The 16,916-nt window shown below is 37.0% G+C and overlaps 3 protein-coding genes across 3 annotated transcripts; 1 reads left to right on the top strand and 2 right to left on the bottom strand.

Moving 5' to 3' along the window:
• Nucleotides 1-7,715: 7,715 nt before the first annotated feature.
• LOC113302381 lies at nucleotides 7,716-8,585 on the top strand. The gene is made up of 2 exons (XM_026551290.1): nucleotides 7,716-7,959; nucleotides 8,099-8,585. Exons 1-2 carry the CDS (start codon nucleotides 7,843-7,845, stop codon nucleotides 8,396-8,398), a joined length of 417 nt encoding a protein of 138 aa, XP_026407075.1. The 5' UTR covers nucleotides 7,716-7,842; the 3' UTR covers nucleotides 8,399-8,585.
• Nucleotides 8,586-9,766: 1,181 nt separating this feature from the next.
• LOC113304491 (uncharacterized protein C594.04c-like) lies at nucleotides 9,767-11,247 on the bottom strand. Its single transcript, XM_026553622.1, has 3 exons — nucleotides 10,844-11,247; nucleotides 10,509-10,772; nucleotides 9,767-10,415 (listed from the first exon to the last, which is right to left on the bottom strand). Exons 1-3 carry the CDS (start codon nucleotides 11,060-11,062, stop codon nucleotides 9,933-9,935), a joined length of 966 nt encoding a protein of 321 aa, XP_026409407.1. The 5' UTR covers nucleotides 11,063-11,247; the 3' UTR covers nucleotides 9,767-9,932.
• Nucleotides 11,248-12,057: 810 nt separating this feature from the next.
• On the bottom strand, nucleotides 12,058-15,839 carry LOC113301635 (translocase of chloroplast 34, chloroplastic-like). The gene is made up of 8 exons (XM_026550421.1): nucleotides 15,708-15,839; nucleotides 14,905-15,015; nucleotides 14,704-14,811; nucleotides 14,472-14,596; nucleotides 14,070-14,334; nucleotides 12,812-12,880; nucleotides 12,539-12,700; nucleotides 12,058-12,397 (listed from the first exon to the last, which is right to left on the bottom strand). Exons 2-8 carry the CDS (start codon nucleotides 15,001-15,003, stop codon nucleotides 12,287-12,289), a joined length of 939 nt encoding a protein of 312 aa, XP_026406206.1. The 5' UTR covers nucleotides 15,004-15,015; nucleotides 15,708-15,839; the 3' UTR covers nucleotides 12,058-12,286.
• Nucleotides 15,840-16,916: the final 1,077 nt, after the last annotated feature.

Raw genomic sequence — 16,916 nt, 5'->3', positions numbered from 1 at the left:
AGCTAATTCTCGCGCAACCAAGGCAATGGATGAAGCTATCTATGCATGAATGATTGGTAACAATTTTATTTTCTCTAATTTACAATTTATAATTCATTCAATCACCGCTTTTGCGGAGTTCTAAATGTTCACATAATTTTCTTAATTACTTGTGATTCAATTTGATAGATTATACTTTGTTTAATTGATTGATAGTCTATTCTTAGGGAATACAATTAATATTTGGGAATATGTTTGATTATGTGTGAATTAAGAAATAACGGACTTAAAGGATAGTTAGAGTTTTGAAACATATTTGGTATCGTTCATTCATGTGTAATAGTGGAATCTAGCGTCTTGGTTACTTTTAATATCTTGAAATCAATTTTGCAATAAGTTTTTTATATTTAAGTTTTATAAGTCTAATATCTTTTGCTTTCACAAGTCTCAACGAACTTATTACTACAACATCATTGAAAAATATAATCAATTCTTGAACTAAATTAATCATCTTGTTTAGTTATTTAGTTATTGCTCCATAAGTCTTTTTATGTCGAGCAAAACAAATGACATTTAAATTGATTAATTTTGTAATTAGTTTGGTTGTGTGTTCCAATTAGATTAATTATGGGTTCTCTTGTAATTAATCTAGTTGAGTATTTTCATATCCGTAAGATTTCTCTTATGTTGAGTATATGAACGACTATCCTATTCATTTTCTAATGGTTATGTTAGTCGTATGATCCGTAAGTTCTCTTATGTCGAGCATAATCAATTAAGTTGATCACTTTTGTGTTTAATTTGATTGTGTATTCCAATTAAATTAATCACGGGTTTACTTGTGATTAATTTGATTGAGTTTTTGGATATAGAAAATTATTCTCATGGTTTTTGGTGTCTAATCAAAATCCTTCTTTTCTTTTCTTTTGAAATTAAGGTCGCTCTTGTTGTTCCCTTAGGAATGACATCAAACGGGGGAGAGTTCTTTTGAACTTGTGCTTAATGGTCATATCTTGAGGGGTGTGCGGCTGTGGAATTTTAAAGGGGTCATCTTGTATCTTTAAACTCCTTGATGAATGTTATTAGCTTCGGCTATATGATTGCATATAAATTAGATGGTATGTATTTTATTTTAGTCATGAAATGTCTCTTACGGAAATTTCATTATGATCCCGTTCTTGTACCTTTGCCAATTTTATTGACAAAAAGGGGGAGAATTAATATGTAGTTCACACTACAAAAACATATGGTTTTCAGATCATTGTGTAAGGGGGAGTGGTTTCCATGTGAGATGGAGTATTGACTAAAGGGCAGTGATACGTATCACCATAGTATTATTGTTGAAGTTGTGTTACAATTGGACTTTGACACTGTGTAATAATATTATGACACTGTATAACAATGATCGAGACCGATGCTTTCTCATTGTTATAGCTACGGATCTTCAACAACGGTTATGCTAAACTTACAACCTTTGGGATCATTGGAGTACTTGGAAGTGACGAAGATTTCGAGGAATTTTGAAGATTAGACATGTGGAATAGGAGCTACTAAAGTTTCTTTATCTTTTTTGTATTCCGTATGTATTGATATTTTTTTCACTAAAATTGACAAAGGGGGAGATTGTTAGAGCATTGCTCGGTCGAACTCGCATGCGTTTCTATCTCAAGCATGTTTGTCAATGTTAGTGATCAAAACTATAAGTCTTGATTTCTAGTCTACTATAGCTAAGTCTCGGACTAGGATAGAAAGTGTAGTTGAGCTCAAGGACGTCATGGCGATTCATCATACAAGAAGAAGAACTACTTAAGGAACCGGTGAAACTTCTCGTCAAAAAGGTATGTGAAGACTTGAACTTATCTGTCACTCAAAAGTCTATCTACTCTATCTCCTACTTCTTGAGACAAAAAGTCGTATGTTATATATAGACTTGGATTATACACATTTGGTATTTCGAGCCGAGTATACCTCGCCTATCTATATCTGGAAATATGTGTTTGTAAGCGTTTCTCTTCGACCATGTTTATCTTTACCTAGTGACGAAAGTCATGATATGTTTCAATCACTTTGAAAATTGCTTTGACGAGAAATGGTGTAACAACTACATAACGTCCTCTAAGAATGTTTCAATGGTTGGAATGAGAGTTTAGATTACATAACCAATGATGGACATAAGTATTGTTGTGGAAACACATATGTGCATAAGTCCTATCCCTTGAACCAAAGTTTGCGAACTTTGTTGATCAAGATAAACCGGAAGAATGGCTTGTTGCCAAGTCCGTGAACTGCCGAACTTCTCATCCCGAGAACTTCTGATGGAGTTAAAAAACTTGTTGCGTGAGTACCAGTCCATGAACCCAGTTCGCTAACTGGCGGAAAGTCTTTGCCGAGATTTTCTGCTGGAGTTCGTAAACTCTGCCCGGTTGCTTAAGTCCGCGAACCTAGTGTGCGAACTTAAGAAGGTTATATATCTGAAGATGATTTTTGAACTTAAACTTATAAAGACTAAGGAATGCAATTTTCAAACCGTGGTTATAAAGTTCATGAACCGATTCGAGTGAATCAAATCATCTTTGCTTCAGTTGTGTCTTGTGTAGTACATAAGATTTCCTTGCAATTGAACAACTCTCTAACTAGTTCATTTGAAGTCATTTGAACTAGTTATGGTGAACAAGAATATGGTTGGTATGAAATGCTCATATGGCTAACCTTTTTGTTAACTATTGTTGAACAAACAGATGTACATGTTTGGGTACGGTTAACAAACCTAGAAGCGTGCATTTCATTTGTGTATAACAAGCTAAGTTTTCGATCTAACGGTTGAGAAATATTAGCTTGAATCTAAATCAGGTTTTCATCTAACGGTGGATATTGTTTGCTTTGTGACCAAGGCGAAACCCTGATTTGAAAGACTATATAAAGGATACATCTTGTATTGTGAAAAACTAATCCCCACACTTCACGTGTGATACTAGTTTGCGTGCTAGAGTCGTTTCTCCTTTAACCTTTGGTTTTCTTCTTCTAAAACCAGGTTAACAACTTAAAGACTTCATTGGGATTGTGAAGCCAGACCGATACTACTTTTATCGTAGTTGTGTGATCTGATCTTGCATCTTATATCGTACGAGTACAATCAGATTGATTGGCTTGAGATTAATATCTCTGATAGGCAAGATATAAAAAGTGGTCACAAACATCTTCGTTTCATTGTTTGTGATTCCGCAACATCTTGTTTCGGTACCATACGATTAAGATTGTTGTGAGGTGATTGATTTATCTAGGCTGTTCTTCGGGAATATAAGACTTCCTTATCAATTGGTTCATGTTCACCTAGATTATTATCAAAAGACGCAACAAAAACTTTAGGGTTTTTCTGTGGGAGACACATTGATCCTTTGATAGACTTGTCTGTGTGAGACATATTTGTTTATTGTCAAAGCCTGCGATTTTGGGTCGTAACAACTCTTAGTTGTGGGTGAGATCAGCTAAGGGAATCAAGTGCGCAGTATCCTGCTGGGATCAGAAGTGTAGGGAGTACAACTGTACCTTGGATCAGTGGGAGACTGATTGGGGTTCAACTACAGCCCAGTCTGAAGTTAGCTTGGAGTAGGCTAGTGTCTGTAGCGGCTTAATACAGTGTGTGTTCAATCTGGACTAGGTCCCGGGGTTTTTCTACATTTTTGGTTTCCTCGTTAACAATTTTTTTGGTGTTTGTGTTATTTCAGTTTCCGCATTATATTGTTTTATCTTTATAATTGAAATAATACAGGTTATGCGTTATATCATCAATTAGAGTAATCCAACCTTTGGTTGTTGATTGTCATTGATTGATCCTTGGATATTGGTCTTTGGTACCATCCAAGGTATTCCTTGTATTTGATTAGTATTCGCAGTTTCTGTTTGAGGAAATCAAATCAAAAGAGAGAGATATAAACTCGTTGATGTACTTTGAATTGATTGAGTCTTGTTGATTCTCTTAAAAGTATATTCGAGTTTGTCCATACAGATTGCTAAGAGAAATATTGGGTGGTGTTGTTAGACCCCCGCTTTTTCACCATCAATTCTCAATTAAGCCCCAATTTAATTCCCAACTCTTTTCTTCTCTAATTTGAACCAAAAAACAAAACCAAATCTTCACATCAACAGAACCCGTTTCCAAACGATCCTCTAAACCCTCACTTACATCTTTTTTTATCAATAGTTGAGAATCCTAATCTTCATTTTTACCATAACATCATCTTCTTCTTCTCTACAACTTCAGCAGCGTCAATAACTCCTTTAATTCACCAACACACATATTACCCATCACTAATCAAACTCCAATTTGATTGAGAAACCCTAACTTATGAATTCCAAATAATTCTTCATCTTCAAACTCTAATTCAGTTTAATCCCATCTCTAATCATCCCTCTATAACCTCACTTTCATTCTTCGAACTCATCTCAGAATCAAATCTCAGAAACCCTAAATTCTTCAACCGATATCCAAGAATCAATACTGCTATCATATCTTCATCAATCATCAGAAGCATCTTCTAATTCATCTTCTCTAACTCATCGATTCTCTCTCTCTCTCTCAAACAAACTTTCAAACTCGCAGAGGAAGAAGAACAGGGGAAGAAGGAGACGAGAGAAGAAGAATGAAGAAGAAATAGAAAAGAATTGAGTTTATCTTCTCGGTGGGTGAAGATAAGGCCGACCAGGAAGTTTATGGAACACCCGTTGAATTGATAAGGGAAGTCCCAGACTATCTAATGGAAAAAAGACTATTTTTCCCTTCTCACTATTCCAATGATTCCTTCTTCTTCAGGTATCCGAATGACACGTTCGAGTAGTCTATTTCGCATAACTTTCCGATATCTATTCAACGGTACTAGTTTCGTATCTAGATCGTTGTTAAATTAATTTCTATTATTAACGTTCGTGTTACTCTAATCGAGATATTATTGGCTGATACGTCTCTTGACTAGTCTAATAGCGTTGACGATCTTGCGGGTCTTTACACTATTATTTTCGTTTAATAGCATCTAAGATTTACTAATTTCTCTGTTTCCATGGGCTGGTTCATTAGGTTAGAGATGGAGACCGAGAGCAGAAGAAGAAAGAGAAAGTGATGAGATTGGACATGGGAGAGACAAAGAGATATTTATCTGCCCAATAATAAAATCTATCATAGGTAAATCAGTTTTCATCCGTCACGGGATCGACAATAGATTTAGGACTAAATGGTGATTATTCTGCGACTGGTGTTAGACATCTCGGAATTTCTCCGTGTTTTTTCTTATTCCCAGACGGTCATGATCGGTCAAAGGTGAGTCAACCGTTAACGGGGGTCGATTCTGTGGGTTGTTAAAACCTCATTTTCCACTAGTGAATATATTTGTTACCTTCATTGGCTCTTCCTCAGTCCTAGTTGCAGAGCCTCTTTTCTGATATTTTGAGTCTTAGGCTGATTACTCTGAGTCTTGGGCTGCAAAAACAAAGATTTCTGGAAATTATTGTTACCCGAGAAGAAAGACCCAAGGAAAGAAGACCCAAAAAAGACAGTCATACCTGATCGGCGTTAACTACCCAGAACTGATAGGGCTCAACGGGGAAATCGGGAGGAGGAAACTTTCCACTTAAGATGGGACCACGAGCAGCAAGAGGGACTCGATCCCAAACAGAGTCGTTGGTGTGACGATCATGCTTGTTGGTATTGTGACCACCCTCGGGATCTTCATCCAACATCAACTTCTCAAAGTTATTGGTCGGAACCTTATTATGATGAGGACTAGCAGCAAAACCAGCCATATCACGAAGAGAGGCAGTTTCACTCCGATAATTTCCTAGGAAGCTGGTCGAAGTATATTTGCTCGTCTTTCTCATTCGGCCATAAGAAGAAATGTATTTATGTTCCATTGAGCCAAGGACCGAGAAGGGTGAAGCTGAGACAGAACCTCATAGGCAAAGGGTCGGTTCGGGTCGTATAACGGAAGACGCAACCCGGGTTCGAGCTAGACCTTAGTGATGATGGTCGCCTAGGGAGAATGAGAAAATTCTTCAACCTTCTCCTTCTTCAATGAGCCTTTCTGACCCGACACAAGCTGAATATCATAATCGTGAAGGTTGAAATCATCCTTCAGTTGATTGATAAATTGAGCATTAGTAAGGTTCTTCTGGGATCTCTTCTCAGCCCTACACGCAACAGTGTAAGAATCATCAGAAAAAAATCGAATCAAGAGATCGATAAAAAATGTACAGGAAAACAACGAATCTACAGGAACACTATCTTCATCAAAAAATGTGTAACTTACGCACCTTTTCTCTATCATGGAAGGAGATGGACGATAAGAATCGAGAATTGATAACATTCAGGGTGATGAAGGCGACGAAGGACAGGGTCGGTAGCAACAGCAAAACAAAACGTTGTGGAAGAACCAAAATAATGGCAGAAAACAAGAAGATTAAAAGAATAACAGAGAATCAAGTAGAGTTGCAGAGGCGGAGTTGCAGAGAATGTTGGTTCTTAAGTAAAGAGAGAAGGATAAAACGGAAGAATGAAAACCCAAGGGTTTATCACTCGCATTTATAACTCAGGCAGTTACAACCGGCGGAGGAGGTAACGGGTCATAAAGGGGGAGATAATGGGAGACAACAGAGCGGAATACACGGCATGGCAAGAACCGTGGAAGGCGAAGCAGTTTCTTCCCCTCGTGCCGAGCACACAAGCGGAAGTAGGGGCATAAATTAGTAGCAAATAACTAGCAAGTGTACGTGGCATAATCTCGGACGCCGACCCACCAGAGACAGAGCAGAGTGAAACACCGAATCATCTTCTATAACACGGGATCAAGAAAAGATATATCTACCAAGCACATGTGAGACGAGCACGTGTAAAGTGAAGAATCGGATGTGATTGAGAGATGTGTATCGGGAATCAAGGCATTAAATACACTGACAAAGCAGGTGGGAATAGCATAAGAATCTAGTCAAAGTGGGGGCCAGGAACTAAGGATAGCCGATTCGGGTCGGGAGGAACGGCGACGTCGGGTTAAAGAATATTAGGCCGTCAAAATCGGGAAGAAACATATCGGGAAGCATGCTCATCGGGGTGATGTGAGACCAGGCAATAAGTATCGGGGAAGGCAGTACCAATCACCCGACAACATCATCGAAGAAGATAGAATGTGACTTACACTATGACTTCATTGTTTGAGCATGTTAGCCTATACATACATACTTGCTGTATTGAGAAGAGGCAGGTAATCTGTGAGTGAGTAAGAGGAGAGATAGAGTATTGTGGAGAGCATTATTCCTTGTAAACTTGAATAAAGTAATAAAATCATCCTTTCACCCCCTAGACGTATGTAATCATGCTGAACCACGTATGTCCTGTGTTCTTATGAGTCTCTTATTTGCTTACATTACTATCATTTCATATTCATTGTTGGATGTAGTGGTGTAACTTTTTACACCTACAAATGACATGACACACATTGCATTTTTTTCCTAGGTATCCATCTTGTAATTAGCTATCAACTTCTGAAAATAGCCAATCTCCCAAACGGTTTTCTAAATTTCCACCAAATGAAGTTAAGAAAGCACAACTAACTCCAAACATAGAGACAACTAAATATAGGGCACGGAGAAAAGTCTTGTAGATTTCTTGCCACAAGTTCTATTTTCAACTACGCACCAAGCACATACACCTAATTTTTCTCAAAATCTCTTTATATAATCACCTTGCAAACCTCTCTAATTTCCTCGTTCATTCCCAGCCCCAAAGAGTTATTTAACTTTCCTAGTTTCTACCTTTGTTGATCTATTCGGTTTCGCAAAGCAGCCTCCACATCGCAGAATTTGAAGTAAAGAAATATTACGATGGGAGGTTGTGCAAGCAGACCCAAGGATTTGAACTCCGCTCCAGCTACCCTTCCTGGAGAAAACGTCGTTTCTGAGCCAGCCATTAAAGATGTCGAGGTTGAAACCCCTGCCGAGGTAAAACCCCGTATTGAAATAGCCATTACTGTATAAAACTTGCAGTATGGTAAATCTTGTTGTCTTAAAGGTTTTACTCTTTTACTTGAAAGTTACGTTTCGGTGTCTTCAGAGATAACGTTTTCTTTCATGAATGCAGGAGAAAAAGACCGGAGATGAAGTTCAAAAGGAAGAACCATTGGTAGATCTTTCAGAGCCAACTAAGGAACCAGAGGTTGAAACTGAAGAACCCAAGGATGCTATCAAGGATCTTGTTTCTGAGATTACTGTTCCATCAGATGAGAAGAAAGATGAAGAACTCAAAGTTGAGGCTGTTAATGAAACCGCAGAGGATGAACAAAAACCAGTAGTAGCTGAGGTGACTTCAGACGAGACAGTTGAATCCGAAGCTGTGGTCGTCGAGGAGAAGAAAGATGATGCACCTCTAGTTGTTGCTTGATAATTTCATTCTCTCAAAACTAACAAAATAAAGAGTCTGTAATGTAAAGGATTTGCAAGAAATAGAAATAATGCATGTACTCTACTACTCAGATATGATTGAAATGTTTATGTAGCAAGATCTTCATGCTAAAACGATTCAGCTGCTATTTAAGTTTCTATATTGTATTCTACTTCAGTTCCCATTATTTTATAATTCTTGCCCTTTTACCAGAAAAATAACAAGGCCGTTGCAGATTTGCTGAATATAGTGTCATTGTACCCATAAATAGATTTTTAACAGACAGATATTTTTTAATTCAAGATAGAAATTTTTCGTAAGTTACGACTGTAAGCTCAAAGGTTGGCATTAAAAAGAGAGAAGAAATATATGCAATGTTTAAGGAAGCACTTGGAACAGGAACTCCAAAAAATATAAACGTAGTTAATGAGGTGTGCAGTTACTATAATCGCTGCAACAAACACAAACCTGGTATTTTCACAAAAAGGGACCTTTCCTTCTTCTCAGGTATTTATCCTGTTTCTGGAATTGTAATCAGCAGGTGAAAACAAATTTTCTGAAAAGCAACATTATAGGGAAAATATAATCGGGAGCTTTCCCTTGTTCTCAAAAACGATGAAATACATCCAGATCATTAATCACAAGAGACTAAATTCAATTCACTTCAATTTTATGGGAGGAGATTAGCACCCTTAATAGAACTTACCTGGATGGCCAGAATAAGGATGACGAACATGTATCTTCAGTTCGGGTTCTTCAACCAACTTTTGTCAACTACAAGGGTTTGCATCATTTGAGTAACATGTCCGTTTGGATCACCAAGTTTGGAATGCATATGGTGTGTCATTTTTGAGAATCTGCATAAGCAAAATAAGCCCAAAGTTCAGGTATTGTTCCATAATTAAGTCACTGACAGCCTCACACGTCCTTAACATTGCATCTCATAGCCACTTTCTTTTGAAGTTAGGCAGACAGTTCAGAAGCTCCAAACATTAAGCCAAAGATATATTGACAAAAACTCTAAAATTCTGTAGGCATCCAACTTGTACCATGTATCATTGGTAGTTTAGCTTGCTTACCATCATATTATACATACCATGAGGTAACGGGTCATAAAGGGGGAGATATTTTACTGAGATACTTTGAGTTATCAAAACCAAGAAACTTTGCACCTGGAATTCTGATTTTGTGTTCCATGCTCCCAAGTGGATGGCCTCTAGTAAAGTCCCCCACTCTTAAGATCATCATAATTCAAGTTTTTAGCAGATAAACCGAAAGCATGCGTTAATACAAAATAAACCTTAGTTATAAAGCGCTCCAACATGATGGACTAACTTTCTGAAATTGTACAAAAAGAAGACCTATAGATAAACTGGAAAACCAAATTTGTAAGATTGTTTTCATTGACAAATATCTTCAAATTACATGAGAAGGGAGAGATTCTACAAAGGCAGGGAACATAACCAAAACAAATTCTTTCGCAGAAAAGAGTACTCGCTTACTTCAAAAGACAATACAAAGCAAAGTGATCATGTCAAGTAGTCTTATCTTTTGTAGCTTCCGTAGGAGAAAGCTTAAACCAAGGTATCCAGACCGACGTTGTCTTCTGATACATCTTATAAGCATTAGCTCTTTTTTCTTGTTTCAGCATCCTTCTTTCTACAAGTATCGTTACATATGCCAAGGTTAAAGTATTTACAAGAGCACCCACGAAAGTCCAACCATGACCTACGTTCCACCCGAACAATGCTAACCCCCACCACCATAACTGTTCGCCAAAGTAATTCGGATGTCGTGAGTATCGCCACAATCCCGTTTCAAGGGTGGGAATGGCAGGTGACCCAAGTTGTTGAAGTGTATTGTTTCTAGTTACAAATTCGTTGAGCTGTGTATCTGCATTGTATGCAATAACAATTCCCGAAAGACATACTAATGTAGCTAGTACATCCCACATGCCCCATGTTTTCTCAACCGAATGAATGGCATACATTGGAAGGCAAATTCCTATGAGAAAGACCTGTTGTTTGTTTTCATTAACACTGTTATTATTATCAAAGAGGAGACCGTTAACCAAATTCTGTAACAAGTATGAGTTAATTCAATTAATTACCTGCTGAGAGACATAGACTGCAAAAAATGATGCCCACCACCAATGTTTACCATACTGTGGTCTCATATCACAGAACCTCCAATCCTCTTTAGCACCCCACTGCCATTTCTCTCTTCTAAAGTAACTGTGAGTAAGTCTAATACTCCAAATCCAAGTTAACAAAATCACAATAGTTGATCTCCATTGATTTGAGAAACCATATGGATGAGTTCCATAGTAGTGAACAAGCAATACAGGAATTACTGTCCAGTACAAGTCTATCATCTGCAACCCAAATTCACAAATTCAAAAGAAAGTAAAATAAATAAAGGCTGAATTGAGAAATGGAAACTTACCCAGTGACTAGATTGAATAGTACCAATAACCCAGAAGAGGATGTTAACATTGAAGAAGAAAAATATGTTTGCTAATATAATTGGGTGATTTGAGCACCATAACCAGAGAGCAGAAAGAGATGAAGTTTCAGTTTTTAAATGGTGAAGGAATGTCAGATAGAAAATAATGGAAGGGAATGGAGCTAAGAAAGATGTCACAGCATTTTTTGAATTCCCCATTGGGATTGATAAACTCTTGATCGGTGTTTATGAGATCCAATTTGATCCCCTTTTTATAGAATTTTCAAACAACTTTCAAAACCCAAAAGCCTCAACATTCAATCTCTCTCTACAGTTAACCCAGACCCAGTAATAAAGTCAATCTATATAGTAAGACATTTGATATATGATATCCTTGTCATCTCTCCGGTATATCCTATTCTATATTGGGGTAACAATACGAGTGTCTGAGCCCTGTGTTAGTTAACTCATCTCCAAAAAGGTCCAAAGGATATCAGTGGCATTTTAAGTCACATTCATAGCAGAATTGAGATGGCTCTTCGTCGTTCAAATACAAATGTCTGACTCACACAGTCACACCTTTCCATTTGTGAGAGAAAGCTCAAGTACTATGGATGCTCCCCCCACCATTGATTGATCAGCCGTAATTATGTTTATTTTGAGCTATAAATCCAGCTTAGGACAGCTTAGGATGCTCAAATTTCTTACAGTTAATGACGATTAAGTCGTAAAGTTGAGCTCTTAGTGAGGGTAATGATGATTGATGCCTGCAAGTAAATAATGATGATTACCTGCCACATGCAAGAACAGTTATAAAGAGATATACAGGCAGCACGCTCATGGTCCCCCACGAAAACCAGTTCTTCCTCCTGGCCAACACCAGAATATTTGCAAGCAAAAAAGGGGTTCTATTAACTGTTAACAGCTTCCACAGTCAGGGACCACGGTCGAGATTGGCTGAATTTTGGTTAACCTGATAGTGCAAAGTGCAAACCAAGCTAGTTCCACAGAGCATACAACTTTTTCCTTTTCTTTTTCTTTTTACTTCATGATAAAGAGTATAGTTCCGTATCTTTCTTTAGTTTCTTTCTTTTACCCAATTTGCTGTTTTTAAAACCGGTATTTCATAATTGTACAGAAGAGAAACTATTGGACCCCCATATCTCCCAAACATGTAAAGCAAATTTTGCAGGAAAGAACCAAAACAAAGAAGATTCACCGCAAACTGTGAACTAAATAGAATAGATGAAGATATATTTATATATATTGATCATCCAAATAAAAGCTTGAAAACATACTAGAGAGAATAGAAGAAAAGAACTCAAATCCAACAAAAACGGTCTGCCGAAGAAGATGAAGACTGAGGCAACTAAGAACCTAAGAGATCAACTGACAAAACTACCAGGAGGTAATTTCATTTACCGGTACAAAGTCCATACTACTTTAGTACCTGCGATTGGCCAAACCCAAATCTCTTAATTCCCACAGAGGCTTATTTTCGCTCTTGGCGTCATTCTTGATAGCTCTTTGAATATGTTTAACAACACCAAAATACTGCAGCAAAGCAAAGACGGTTAAGAAAATAGTTACAAAAAGTTAATACTATTTACATTCGATCTAAAACAGCTAAACGCGTTTTTCATTACTTACAACATGCTATCTAAAATCACCACCCTCATGCTGAAGAAAAATTACCTGAAAGGCCAAAATGAGAGGGATAAAGAACTTGAATCTTTCATTCGGATTAGGTCCTTCAATTAACTTCTTATCAACTAAAATTGATTTGCTTCCGTTCGACACAATATCTGTGATCGTCTGTACCAAATGAGGAATCCACGCAATGCCATTTGGAAGAATCTGCATAAGTAAGTCAAATTCAAGTTATTAAAGTTTCACTGCTTCAAGAAAGAAAAGCTTAAACAAAATCAAACAATGACAAAAGCTGCACAGTGATAAAGGAAGACTAACCTTTTCACCACCGTCATTTGTATTGCACCTCCCGCTGTTCTCAACCAACACAACTGGAATTTGGAAGTCCTATAAACATAAAATAAAAGGACGTCAAAAGATTGATCAATCTCAATCAAGCCGCTAAGTGGTTAAAGTTAATAAGCAACCTAAGTGGTTAAAGTTAATAAGCAACCGAAAAAGGTTCCCAATCATCAGTTTCGAACTACTTAACTTCTTAGGACAAATTCTTCTTTTTTAAGATAAACCTTAATACTAATAACTAAATTAAAACATAAAACCGTATTGGAATAAACACGAGAAACAGAAAAGAACGATAAATGATATCAGCAGGAATCAAGGAACTACATATTAGTAACAGAATCCATACTGATAAAAGTCAGACTAGTTTATTGCTAACTGCATTTATAGTTTCGGCTCGCAGTACCTAACACTTCCCCACCACACCCCTCCACTGACCATCTGCGCCTTACCTGATTCTCTCAGATGACTACAGTGCTTAACCCCAAGTCCTTGATATTTTTTATTTTTCACTGGGACCTGTTCTCCCAGGTAACTCTTGTTTGGGACTAGTCCCACAAATTCAGTGTACTGAATTTGTGATTAGTTCTCATAAAATACCACATTAGAGGAGACGAATGTACAACAAGTCTAGTTGCATTTGGGCTTCACAGAATTTGGAGTTCCCCGAGATTGGAAAATTCCAAATATCTGTCACTGTGTTGCAATGCGCCTAAGTCTAAAAACTACAGATATAGTCAAAGACATACCTTGAAACGAATTTTAAGGTCTTAAAATTAAGTGGATTTTTTGTTTTACTTACTCCTAACACCTCCCATCCCTAGCAAAATTATTAATAAAATTTTGAAAGAAGGAATACCTGATTACTCAAAACAGATGGAAACAGTGAGCACCTCCACACAGTCTACAAGTTCTTACAAAAGGATACTTTAAGCTCAGATCAGTTGTTTATAGCAGAATTAAGAAACCATTCAGCTTAGCAACTTCAAACATCAGGGAAACAACTAGTAAAATAACTTCTATCATTGGGTAGTAAGCAGCTACATAGATTTTAAATCACTTGAAGATTGTATAATTTCAAGTTATCCTTTACGGATTCACTTCTACCTAAGCCTAAAACTAAGAGTTCCAGTGGTACAGTCTCTAATATGCCACATAAGTTGCATTCTCTTACTCACATCAAAGACAACCCATGAACTGAATTATCTAGAGATCTAAAAACTAAGCAATGTTGTACCTGGAGTTCTTGATTTTTTATCTGAGCTCCCATGCGGACAACCTTCAGAAGCGCACCTGATCTTCTTTCAACGAATTTTTCGTAATTCAATCCATCAGGCGGAGAGAGCTGAGCATGTGTGAGGACAACCACACCTCGACGCCATATTGCTTTACCAAAGCTATCACTAATAGCCTTAATAATTTGTCTATCCAAATTATCCACTCTATAGGCATCCAAGCGGTCTACATAGAGCAAAACATCAATCGTCTTGTTCAGAAGAAACCTGTAACATTAGACAAATCAAATGTATGTTCAACCTTAATGAAAGGATAAGAAAAGGAGAGGGTGAGAATTAGAATTATGAATACAAAGTGCCAAAAGCTGCATCATGCAAATTAGAATTAGTCAAACAAGACAAACCGTTTTATAATCTCAAGAGCTTGATCATTGACATATCCTCCTTCTATAAGTCCAGGGGTGTCAATGATGTTCAATGTGAACCCTGCCCTTGATCGTGATACCATAACAGGTCGTGATGCTTCAGACTGCATAAAAACCACCCAAGAGAACTTAAATTACAAGAACAGATTTTTAAAACCTCAACTTTCACCAAAAAAAATAAATTGTTGGAGCGTTGTATGAGAAAACCAACCTGGAATGCACTGACAGCTACAACTCGTTCTCCAACAAGGGAATTCACAGTTGAAGATTTTCCACCTCCACCTTTCCCCATTACAAGAATTGTCAATGTGCTCACTTCCTAGAAAAACAAACACTATCATAGTTAACCCACATACAGCTAAAGACGAATAGACACTTCCATGAATATCATTGTGATAAAGAGGGGTCAAACCTCTTGCTTTAGTTTCCCAAGTAACTCAAACAGTTTAGTCTGCGTTGCAGCAGGGAACTGCTGGATACCAATCCATTCGCGGACTAGCTGGGATGCCATTGACCACTTATCCTGACAACCACAATTCGCAAAAATATTAACAGCTTAACATTACAATAAAACTTCTGGACACAAAATCATTTTTTGTGGTATAGTTTACAACACCCTCTGGTAACAACCAGCAGCGAACCAAGAAAGCTCTATGTATCATTACGACAACATATCGTCCAAATATCTAATACATGCAAAAATCACCAGAAGTAATGGACCGCTCATTAAATACTCATCTAAAGTCCAAACAACTATCAACCAGACCCAACTGACACTCATAATGCCCATATTGATAAGAGTACATACTACATACACAGTCTGCTCAGAAACTGAAATTCTACGGAACCATATACTGTGTTCCATCTACACACTAATTGGTTGTTTTTTTTCTTTGACAACTTACTCCAAAAAAAAATCGAAAAAATCAAACCCACAATTCGGTTATAAAGGTAAAATCGTTAACTCCAAGAATTATCTTCTAAGAAATCCGTATATTGTATTATCAAATTCACAAGTAAACTACACCCTCTTGAAATAAGTTTCGTGAATTTTGAAAAAGTAAATCCCAGAAGATAAAAGAGCATACTGATTAGGCAGTTAAATTATCATACTAAACCCTAAGTAAAGAAAAAATAAAAGAAACTTCAGATAGAAAAGCAGAAGAAGAACCGAAGGGAAACCTAAAAGTTACAGAAGAAAGTCTAGGATTTTACCTGGTCTGAGTTGCAGTCTCTGAAGATGGAGCTCTCTCGAAGAAGAAAAGAAGAGTGAACTGTGAAAAAATGGAAAAGATAAAGAGTTCCAAACTCTTATCTCTCGATTCCGGTTAGACGTGCTTGTAAAAGGCACGAGGTAAATTACGAAAAAGATAAAACGGAAATACTATATAGTCCTTGGAATAATATATTAGAGAGAGTCTAATCCAATTGACCTAGTCAATTGTCTGTTTGGTCTTATTTGGTAATATAAATTATAGTTTGGTTCTAAAAATTATTTAGTCCTAAAGTGATGTCATGATGTAAATGTCATCTTGTAGTGGCAGAAATACCCTTTTGGATAAGGACCATATATATAGTCAAAAAGTAAGAGAGAAGAAATCATTCTTAGATTTACTTTTCTCTCTCCAATATTTTCAGATCTAGAATTTCTCTCTCTTTTTTTCTCTTTTTTATTTTCTTCCTGCTAGTGATGAAGAAGATGAAGATGATGATGAACGATTCTCTATTCTCTCTATTTTTTTCTCTGCTAGTGATGAAGATGATGATGATGATGATGATAAATACGATGAAGGTTTTGCGTTCATTTCTAGGAATGAACTCTGTTTTTTTTAAGTTTTTATATGGAGTTCATTTCTGGAATGAACTCTATTTTTTTAAGTTTTTATATGGAGTTCGTTTCTAGGACTGAACTCTGTTTTTTTAGGTGATTTCTGAAAAAATAAGTTAAAATTAACAGGAATTCATCTTGAAGAATGAACTGCTACAAAAAAAATTAACACGAAAGGGTATTTTTGTCCATTTAAATATTTTTAAATAATTATGGACCAAAGAGTAAAGGCGTTTGACCAAAAGACTAAACAGACATGGGCCCACCTAAAGAAGGACCAAACGATATTTTTCTCGAAGATAAATTCCGAGGAAAAATATGGTGGGGAGGTGTTATCTAGACCTTTATTCTTCACGATTTATAAATGGGGATGTCAATATTACTTTGGGGAGGGTCTTGGGTTGGGTTAACCCACCTAGCCCGTGTCTAACCCGTGCCCAACCCGAACGTTGGGCGGACATGGGCAACGTATTTCAAAACTTTGGGCAAAACTTGGGCATAAATTTTACAAACCCGAGTGATAGACACATTTTTATGTCTGAATTGTCCTCAGTGTCTCTATTGCTAGTGCTTGATTTTGTACTTATTATGGTGTT

This window comes from Papaver somniferum, chromosome 8, assembly GCF_003573695.1.
Source record: "Papaver somniferum cultivar HN1 chromosome 8, ASM357369v1, whole genome shotgun sequence".
NCBI classification, from domain to species: Eukaryota; Viridiplantae; Streptophyta; class Magnoliopsida; order Ranunculales; family Papaveraceae; genus Papaver; species Papaver somniferum.
This window is presented reverse-complemented; position numbering and strand designations above follow the sequence as displayed.

Excerpts from the sequence above, each read along its gene's own strand:
- LOC113301635 (XM_026550421.1), bottom strand. The coding sequence starts at position 15,003 with ATGGCATCCCAGCTAGTCCGCGAATGGATTGGTATCCAGCAGTTCCCT. Across the intron at positions 12,701-12,811 it reads CAAATGACGGTGGTGAAAAG|ATTCTTCCAAATGGCATTGC; the intron begins GTTAGTCTTCCT and ends TTACTTATGCAG. Across the intron at positions 12,398-12,538 it reads CTCTCATTTTGGCCTTTCAG|TATTTTGGTGTTGTTAAACA; the intron begins GTAATTTTTCTT and ends GCTTTGCTGCAG.
- LOC113304491 (XM_026553622.1), bottom strand. The coding sequence starts at position 11,062 with ATGGGGAATTCAAAAAATGCTGTGACATCTTTCTTAGCTCCATTCCCT. Across the intron at positions 10,773-10,843 it reads CTATTCAATCTAGTCACTGG|ATGATAGACTTGTACTGGAC; the intron begins GTAAGTTTCCAT and ends TTTGGGTTGCAG. Across the intron at positions 10,416-10,508 it reads CAGTCTATGTCTCTCAGCAG|GTCTTTCTCATAGGAATTTG; the intron begins GTAATTAATTGA and ends AACAAACAACAG.
- LOC113302381 (XM_026551290.1), top strand. The coding sequence starts at position 7,843 with ATGGGAGGTTGTGCAAGCAGACCCAAGGATTTGAACTCCGCTCCAGCT. Across the intron at positions 7,960-8,098 it reads AGGTTGAAACCCCTGCCGAG|GAGAAAAAGACCGGAGATGA; the intron begins GTAAAACCCCGT and ends TCATGAATGCAG.